Raw genomic sequence first — 9,956 nt, forward strand, 5'->3', positions numbered from 1 at the left:
TGTTCAGTGCTGCTTAGCTTCCTTTGTGTGCCCACTCAGTACCAGTACCCTCTTTGTATGGCACACACGCTAAGGGCTCATGCACACTGCCGTAGCCGTTTTTGTGCTCCACAAATTGCCGATCTGCAAAACACATATACCGGCCGTGTGCGTTCTGCATTATGCGGAATGGAATATCCGTCCCTCTATAAAACAGTCCTTGTCCGTAATACGAACGAGAACTAGGACATGTTCTATTTTTTTTGGCGAGGCCGCAGAACGGACATACAGATTTGTACAGCACACGGTAGTGCTGTCTGCATCTTTTGCTGCCCTATTGAGGTAAATAAGTCCACATCCCATCCGCAAAAAATGCAGATTGGATGCGGACAAAAACAACGGTCATGTGCTTGAGTCCTAATAGTGTCCCCACACAGTGATGATGCCTCCTTGGTGCCCCCTGGCAGTCAACATTTACTGCCCCCCCACAGTAACAGTGCCCTCCAGACAGCAGTAAAGCTCCCTTAGTGCCCCCGGACAATAGCGATGCCCCTTTAGACCCCCCCACACAGAATGATGTGATGGTGCCATAGTGTCATTAACATAATAAAAGTAATGCTCACCCATGACAAACACAGCATATAATCCCCGGCACGATCTGGGTGTCCCCCAGCACGCAGAATGACATCACTGCATCACGCCTGGCTGCAGCGGCTTCACCATGCTACTAGCCCAGGCATCCTCAAACTGCAGCCCTCCAGCTGTTGTGAAACTACAACTCCCACAATGCCCTGCTGTAGGCTGATACCTGTAGGCTGTTCGGGCATGCTGGGAGTTGTAGTTTTGCAACAGCTGGAGGGCCGCAGTTTGAGGATGCCTGTACTAAACTGTATCGGTGTCCGGAGGACATGCAGCAGCCTCTGGGAACAGTGGCTGAAATCCAGGACTGTCCCACTGGAGCGGTTGGGAGGCATGTAGAAGTGATAAGAAGGGCGGTGGGGGAGACTGAGAGTCCACATTCCGTTTCAGCCCTCCTTACATGTCCCTAGAAAGACCCCCATATTTAGTGCCTAATAGAGCACCCCTCTGTGTGCCCGTATAGTCCGACGGTAAGTATGTAATGTATGTGTTAGGGGCCCCTATCAGCGCCACAGAAAATGTATCTCTGACCTTAGCAGACTGCACAGGACTTGATGTCAGGGCTCTACAGCTCTATCATTATACAGCGAGACACATTGACTGGTCAGGAGTCTGGGAAAGCTGGGTGACAACCCCTGTATGAGAAGCAGGGGCGGCCATATTGGGTGTTCATCTGCTTTCCCAGCATCAGATCTCATTAGGACACGACGGAACAGTTTACTGGATCTCTCAGGGCTGGCGCCTCTCTATTCTCTATGAATGCTATGTGACAGGGGCATACATGAGGTGAGGGCCCTGACTGCAGGGGGCAGCACGGTAACAGCTCCACTGCCCTCCATTGTATCTCATTCAGTGCAGCCAGTCTAGTCAACAGTCTGTGCTGCAGCTCCCACCTGCACTACGTGGTAACATCTTGGAGGTAATAGTGTGGGGTCCCCCATTCAGGACCCTCATCTATTAGCCAGAATGGAGAGGGGCTACAAGAAGTGTCTCTTGGGCCCCTTTCACACGAGCGAGTTTTTCACGCGGGTGCAATGTGCGACGTGAACGCATAGCACCCGCACTGAATCCTGACCCATTCATTTCAATGAGTCTGTGCACATGAGCGTTGTTTTCACGCATCAGTTCTGCGTTGCGTGAAAAACGTAGCATGTTCTATATTCTGCGTTTTTCACGCAGCCCTGGCCCCATAGAAGTGAATGGGGCTTCAGTGAAAAACGCATTACATCCGCAAGCAAGTGCAGATGCGATGAGTTTTTCACTGATGGTTGCTAAGGCTACTTTCACACTTGCGTTCGGAGCGGATCCGAAAAAATTCTAAGTGTGAAAGTTAGTAGACAAATCCGTCCAGACTTTACATTGAAAGTCAATGGGGGACTGATCCGTTTGAAATTGAGCCATATTGTGTCAACTTCAAACGGATTTGTCCCCATTGACTTACATTGTAAGTCTGGACGGATCCGTTTGCCTCCGCACGGCCAGGCGGACACCCGAACGTTGCAAGCAGCGTTCGGGTGTCCGCCTGCTGAGCGGAGCAGAGGCCAAATGGTGCCAGACTGATGTATTCTGAGCGGGTCCGCATCCACTCAGAATGCATTAGGGCTGGACGGATGCGTTTGCCTCCGCACGGCCAGGCGGACATCCGAACGTTGCAAGCAGCGTTCAGGTGTCCGCCTGCTGAGCGGAGCAGAGGCCAAATGGTGCCAGACTGATGTATTCTGAGCGGGTCCGCATCCACTCAGAATGCATTAGGGCTGGACGGATCCGTTCGGAGCCGCTTGTGAGACCCTTCAAACGGAACTCACAAGCGGAACCCCGAACGCAAGTGTGAAAGTAGCCTAAGAGATGTTATTTGTAAGCCTTCCATTTACGCGCATGAAAAACGCATCAAACGGCATCGCACCCGCGCGAAAAAAACTGAACAACTAAAAGCAATCGCAGACAAAACTGACTGAACTTGCTTGCAAAATGGTGCGAGTTTCACTGAACGCATCCGGAGCCAATCCGTCACGCTCATGTGAAAGGACCCTTACTCCTCCATGCTTTACTCAGTGATTTCACTGGGGACTGAGTAATTCTTCATTTCTCCTTTAGAGGCGCTGTAGAGAAAGTGTAGCCAGGTTCCTCTACAGATGCCCCCCAATTTTACTGGCTGCAGCGGTGAGGTGACACATGGGGGACACATCACTGCTGGGGCCAGTCATTGGATGTTGACATGTGGAGACCGGAGAAAAGCAGTGGCAGGGGACCAAAAGAGCTGGAACCCAGTGGCGTGGCCCCAAAGATGATCAATTCCTTTAAAAAAATATTTTGGCCAGTTTACCCCTGCTTCCTGCCAAGATCCTGCACATTTAGAAGAAGCCCCTTAAACTTTATTTAGATGACACTCACTGGACAATCCCTTTAACATTCCCAATGCACTTCTGACTGAGAAGCGAGTCTCTCCTATGCCTCTTAGGATAACCCTTGCCATACACTCGGCTGCCGGCAGGGGGCGCTCTTCCGGAAGTAGTACTCATTACCTCTCTATTGTACGTATATTCAACGCGCAGCTTCCGGATGCGGCCCAACTTCCGGTATAAAGAGCGCCGTTTGGAGAGCGTCTTTCTGGCGCAATTTTTTTCATCGTCCCTATCGTCCGCGCATCCGCGACATCCTCGTTGCAGCCATGGTGAGTATGGTCCGGGCCGGTGTAATGGGGGTTTGCGGGCAGGAGGGCGCTTGTATTTCCCGTGTGAGGAGCTCACGGGGGACCGGCTTCACCGGAGTGTTAATGGCTGCAGGCGGCCTCCATCCCCGCTGAGCTGTGCTTGGTACAATGGCGGTGCCCGCTCCTCTCCCACTGGGGCCCTCAGTCATGGTGACGGGGTGCACGTTGGCGCCAGGAGTAACTCGTGACTGTTGTGCTGCTCCTCTATTATTCCTGCTAGAAGTTATGCGTTACTAGTAGTTCCAGGCCGTGGAAGTTATATCCGAGGTTACAGGTCCCTTGAAAGGGGTTGCCCCAAGATGTAAACTTGTCTAAGTATCTGATGGTGGGCTGACTGTGGGGACCACCAGTGATCGCTGAGATTAGTGGGCAAGCATGCTGCTTCTCTAGTGGTTCCATCCTGACAGTGGGGGTATATCCTAGCTGATAAGCCCCCAATCATGGCTGCAGTAAGCGAATTTTATTTTAGTAATCGAGTATTCTAGTATCTTTCACGATTAATTGAGTAATCTAATAGTAAAACAGTGAATTAATAGACTGTTTTCCTTTATAAAAACTCATCAGGCCCCCAACACCCTTTAACCCCCCCCTTCCCATGCCTTCAGTATACCGGTACATTCACAAGACCAAAACGGGTCCACATGATACCGGTCGTGTCCGTTCTGCATTTTGCGGAATACACACGGTCAGCCCTATGATAGAAAGGCCTGTTCTCTGCAGTTGTGCAACTGTGTGCTGTCTGCATCTTTTGCGGCTCCATTATAATGAATGGGTCCGCACCTGTCCCCGCAATTAGTGGGCCCATAAATCCGGTGGTGTGAATGTACCCTAATACTGTGCGATCCTAGGAGGGGAGGTCAGCAGGGACATGGAGGGACACTGAGCTGGTGTCACTGGCTCTGAGATGCAGTTTCCCGTGCCGGGTCCTTGCTGTGAGCCTGAGGTGTCCCGTGCACTGCCTGCACTGTGAGGGTTACAGCCTAGGTGTCCATGTAACTGCCTGCTCTCCGGTACTGAACATTGTACTTTGAAGGCGAGAGGGAGACCCTGCATGATTGGCGTACACAAGCAGTCAAAGGACATGTAATAGCAATCGCTTCACTCCTGCTCCATGGTCACATGACACAAACAAATCCTTGATGCCAAAAATTTGCGTTGAGTTTTTTGTGTCGCATTACTCGATTCAATTGAGTAATTGTTTCAGCCCTACCCCCAATGTCTGATAGGTGCAGGTCCCACCTCTGGGAGCAGCATTTATACTCAGAACAGAGCCCTGAAAGTGAGAGATGGCGCACCCACAGCCGCCGTCCATTTCTGAGACTGCATAGAACAGCAGAGCGGTGCGATCATTTAGTTTCAGGCGTTCCCTAGAAATGCATGCAAGTGCGGCCCACGCTCCAGTCACTTAACAGAAATGGCTTGCCAGTTCTCGGATATTTTTGGAGTTCCCAAAGGAATGAATGGAGGGCGGGTGTGCGGTGCGCCTTCCTGCACTTTGCGGGCTCCTGTCGAAGTATAGGTGCTGCTCCTAGTGGTGGGACTTGCACTTATCAGACTTTAGAGGCATATCCTAGTGATATTCCCCAGTGTCCAAGATGGGAATACCCCTTTAACCCTCCATGGAGCTGCAGGAGATGAGTGCTGTACTTTGTCATCTCCAGATGTCACTTAGAGAAGGACAGGAATGGTGGTGTGCATGCCTGACCACCGCTTCAGTCGGCCAGGCTCATCAATCCCTCAATGATCAGAGACTTATCCCCTCCCCTGTGTTTATATTTTGGGGAAACCCCCTATAAATGGGAGTGTTGCTGTCATGGCCACTTGAGTGATGGGCGCACTGATGTGATATTGATGGCTTATCCTAAGGCCCGGTGTTACGTCTCTAGTTGGCACTATTGGTCAAGGCGTTTCCACAGTCTCCAGTGCCAGCAGTTTATCAATGTAAGTCACTGTGCTTGAGCCGTCGCTGGATTCCCAGACCACCAGTGGAAGGCTGTAGTACACCGTGCTATTCTGTACAAAAGTATGTTAACTGCTACCACCCTGGCATATGCCAAAAGATACATCGGGTAGCTGGGTGCTCTATGGGTTCAACGTATGTACTGTGAGGTTTCTTGGCGCAATCATCAGGCTTAGGCTATAGTCCTATGTTTAGACTAACATATACAGGGGCAGGATAGGCACTGCCAGTGATGGCTTACCCTATTGTAATAAGCCCTCGCCAGTTGCCGCAGGTTTGGGTTAAAAGCACAGGACGTGTAGTTTCAGACAGCTTTACATTGCCAGCTAGCTACTGGGCTGGCGGGAAGTTTAAGGTGATTAAACTGAACCCTATCTGTAGTACAGAAGTACTGTAGCTTTCTGCTCTGGATTTCCACCTTAAAGGGGTTGTCTAGTTATATGAAAACTGTAACCAGTCCTAAAATAATGAGTTGGTAGTCATGTTCTCGTTTTGTTCCTGCGCTCTGGTCCACGCTGCAGCGGTGAACTGTATGCACAGATCGGCAATCGCTGGCCTCAGTGGAGGCATCCCTTGCACTTGCTGATGCCAGCATTTGGCTGCAGCAGTGACTTGTACACAGAACCTCACTGCTGCAGCCAAGATCACATTAGCAAAGGGAGGATTGAAGCGCAAGGCCCGAAGAAACGGTGGAGAAAACAGGTGATTAATTTGGTATTTCAGGCCATTGTAAGTCATGGACAACCCCTTTAAGGTCAAATCTGCAGCAGAATTTCTGCTGTGGAGAAACTGCAGCAGTCACCACCGGACGTCTGGTATTGTACCGTGGCTGAGCCCCACTGATGGAGTGATCCCGCTCACCAGGGGCGTAGTCCCTAGTCCAGGGCTGGCCAACCTGCGGCTCTCCAGCTGTTGTAAAACTACAATTCCCACCATGCCATGCTGTAGACTGATAGCTGTAGGCTGTCTGGGCATGCTGGGAGTTGTAGTTTTGCAACAGCTGGAGAGCCACAGCTTGGCCAGCCCTGCCCTAGTCTGTAAGTGATGTCCTTGTCATCGCTTTAGTTTCCCAGATCCTAATTTGGTCTTTTCTTTCTTTTAGACGGTGGGGAAGAGCAGCAAGATGCTGCAGCACATTGACTTCAGGATGCGCTGCATTCTTCAGGATGGCCGCATCTTTATAGGAACCTTCAAAGCTTTTGACAAGCATATGAACCTCATCCTGTGTGACTGTGACGAGTTCAGAAAGATCAAGTAAGTGCGGAGCTGGGAACACAAGTCATGTCTGGAGCAGCTCCTTACAGTGAAAATATCTGCTTCCCCCCCCCCTGAAATGACCAGCAATAAATCAAAGTGCTCTGGTTTCAGTAGTCTGACATGTCCTTGTATCCATATTAATTCTGGAAACCTCTCCAGCCCAAACCAGATGAGCAGTTTATACACATCTTGGCTAGAACATGCGCTCTAGTGAAGATGTAAATCCTTCTGATACATATGATGACCTCCACAATACAGCAGACCTTCTGACCACCGAGCCTAGAGCTACACACCCAGCAGTGTCTGAGCCTGTATGCTATATTAGAGGGGTTTTCCAGGGTCATTGCTTTAGCCAACCCCTGGAGTATGTGGTACCCAATAAAGTTTGTATTTGCCGGTGCCCAGGCTCCATTTGGTGAACTTCCTTTCCACGGTCTGTTTACTCCTGGCTGGCGTATAGTCACATTGCCCTGCTGTGGCCAATTAATGGCCTCAGTGTTGGCATGTAGCTGCTGGGGCCAGTCATTGGAAGAAAACAGACCAGGCACTGGAAGATCACTGGAGCACCAGGGAGTTTTTCAACAGGTACCATGTGCTCTGGGTAAAATGGCTGTAATCCTGGAAACCCCCTTTAAGCCCAAACAGTCTCATTAATTCTCTTGATGCTGTCATATGTTTGATCCAAAGCACCCATTTCAAGTCAGGGGTCCTCTGTTCCTGTCTCCTTTTTCAAATTCACCATACACTTTATTTTGGCCACACACTCGCTTGTACTGCTGTGGACCCAAATAAAGCATCCAAGTGACCATTATCCTGCCTGTCTCAGTGGTGGTTGGGTTTGCTATGTAATTAATATACGCACAGGGACAGTACAGCATTAATAGATTACAGTGCCAGGCATGTATCTTCCTTGTGTCGTGTCTCACCCCAGTGTAAAGTAAATGGGCGTTTTATAAACTATGCCATGAACATGTTTTGGCCTGTGTTTCTGTAAGTTAGGGTTGCAGCCTTCACTCATCGCTTACTGATTAACCCATTACATCTGTTCTTGCTTTCTTTTTAGGCCCAAGAATTCCAAACAGCCAGAACGTGAAGAGAAGCGGGTACTGGGCCTGGTCTTACTCCGTGGAGAGAACTTGGTGTCCATGACAGTTGAAGGCCCACCGCCTAAAGATGTGAGGCTTTAGTTTGACAGTATACAACCAGCGTGCCAAAAGGTTTTCCAACTCTGAATGTTAACGTTTCACTTCTCTTTATTCAGACTGGTATTGCAAGGGTACCGTTGGCTGGCGCTGCTGGGGGTCCAGGAGTCGGCCGCGCAGCTGGCAGAGGTGTTCCTGCTGGTGCTCCGATGCCGCAAGCACCTGCTGGTTTAGCCGGACCAGTGAGGGGCGTTGGAGGCCCATCTCAACAGGTAATCCTATGTTGCAAAATAAGATCTCTATAGTAGGTATTTGGCTGCGGATCTACCTCTGTTTCAGCATTATAGGCCTGATCAGGTATGTTGCTTGGCAGGGTTGATCATGGTGACTAAAATCCCTGTGTGTGTCGATTTGTCTTAGGGTATCATTTTTGCGGGATGAGATGATGGTTTGATTGGTACAATTTTGGGGTGCATATGACTTTGATCACTTGCTATTGTGATATAAGGTGACTTTTTTATTTTATTTTTTTACACCTGTCATCAACCTTATGCTGCCCATACTAATGGCAGAATAAAGGAGTGACGGGAGTTGATTTCAGTGGTCCGTCATCTATAAGTTAAAAGTGGTTGCCGAGAACCAACATCACAATGATTGCAGACTGCCTGAAAGAGTCACAGCCACCTGAGGAGTCATGGTTATCTCCTTGGCACCTGTAGAAGTCGGATCCCCATGCTGTGCAAGGCATTGGGCTGTCATGTCACCCATCGGGTCCCCGCCACAGCAGCGTGGGGACCCGGTGCGCTCCTTCACCCGCCGCAAACCACTTCTATGTCGCTGACCGTGGCATAGAAGGGGTTGATTTGCCAGCATCGCTGTAAACAGTGTCAGTGGTTACAGCAGGGGCCTGGCTATCAGGGATTGATGCCTGCCCAGTCAGCCCACCGTTCATGTACTGCGGAATGCGTTCTGGCACAGAACGTACGTGCATGACATTTTGCGTTAAGGGGGGTTCTTTAGGAATTTGATATTAATTGCCTATTCTCAGGATAGGGTTGGCAGGGGTCCGACTATGGAGAGGCCTCTGTTTTATGAATGTTTGGGCTTCTTCCTAGGCCATGTGATGTCATGTCGCTTTGCAGTGGCTGATTCATTCAAAATGGGGCTGAGCTGCAATACCAAGCAGTTGCTATCCAGTGGACAGGGCTGTGCTTGGTAAACTGAGGAGGCTGTGGTGCTCCGCTCACCAGGGCCTTGGGTGCGTGGCTAATATATGAACTATACTATGTGACTGGGCGTTGGACTCCTTGCATCTCTGCCAATCTGATAGGCTATCAATACGATCTCAAACCCCATATAATTATCAGTGGAATTCACGTCTCTATATTGTAAATCAGTTTTTTTGTTTTTCATTGGTTCACATTGTCGTCTGTCCTACAGGTGATGACACCTCAAAGTCGTGGTAATGTTGCTGCTGCAGCTGCTGCCACAGCAAGTATAGCTGGTGCCCCAACACAGTATGCTCCAGGAGGCCGTGGAGGCCCGCTACCACCAATGGGCAGAGGAGCACCACCCCCAGGTACAGAGCTGTTTAACTTTGTTTTGTGGGGGGGTTAGATCGATGATGAAAATCCTCAGTCTGACTATTCTGATGAATACTTACAGCAGGATTACACTGAGATCTCTTCTGCCTCAAAAACCTATTGCATGTCCATCTTGAGTTTTACTCACTTATGTGTTTAATTATAGGTATGATGGGACCCCCTCCAGGCATGAGGCCACCTATGGGTCCACCCATGGGCATGCCCCCAGGCAGGGGAGGCCCCATGGGAATGCCACCTCCAGGCATGAGACCACCACCTCCAGGAATGAGAGGTAAGATTTGATGGTATGGTACAGCATAAATATAGTTTGCATGAATGAAAATCTAAGCATAAAGACCAAGCAAACCACATGACCTAAAGCTGCTGCAGGTTTCTGGTTTAAGGACCTAATTTGTCTAATCCATTTCTACTGAAAACATAATATATTTAGAAATAAATTTGGGCAATACTTCTAGGGTAACTATGTAGTCAGAATGCATATAATGTTTTCATACTGAATTAATATCTACTCTCTTGCCAGGTCCACCACCTCCAGGCATGAGGCCAACCAGGCCCTGATCGTTGCTGCTTCCTTACTTACATGATGGGACTGTTCTGGTTAAATGTTTTGTAACTTTTTTTTATTTTCTATGTAAATTGAGTTTTTAATAAACAAGTAAATAGTA

At 49.4% G+C, this 9,956-nt stretch overlaps 1 protein-coding gene across 1 annotated transcript; it reads left to right on the forward strand.

Annotated features, from left to right (window-relative positions):
• The first annotated feature begins 3,165 nt into the window (after positions 1 to 3,165).
• SNRPB (small nuclear ribonucleoprotein polypeptides B and B1) lies at positions 3,166 to 9,956 on the forward strand. The gene is made up of 7 exons (XM_044297562.1): positions 3,166 to 3,289; positions 6,391 to 6,542; positions 7,609 to 7,720; positions 7,807 to 7,959; positions 9,128 to 9,266; positions 9,437 to 9,562; positions 9,812 to 9,956. Exons 1-7 carry the CDS (start codon positions 3,287 to 3,289, stop codon positions 9,847 to 9,849), a joined length of 723 nt encoding a protein of 240 aa, XP_044153497.1. The 5' UTR covers positions 3,166 to 3,286; the 3' UTR covers positions 9,850 to 9,956.

Source organism: Bufo gargarizans, chromosome 6, assembly GCF_014858855.1.
Source record: "Bufo gargarizans isolate SCDJY-AF-19 chromosome 6, ASM1485885v1, whole genome shotgun sequence".
Classification (NCBI taxonomy): Eukaryota; Metazoa; Chordata; class Amphibia; order Anura; family Bufonidae; genus Bufo; species Bufo gargarizans.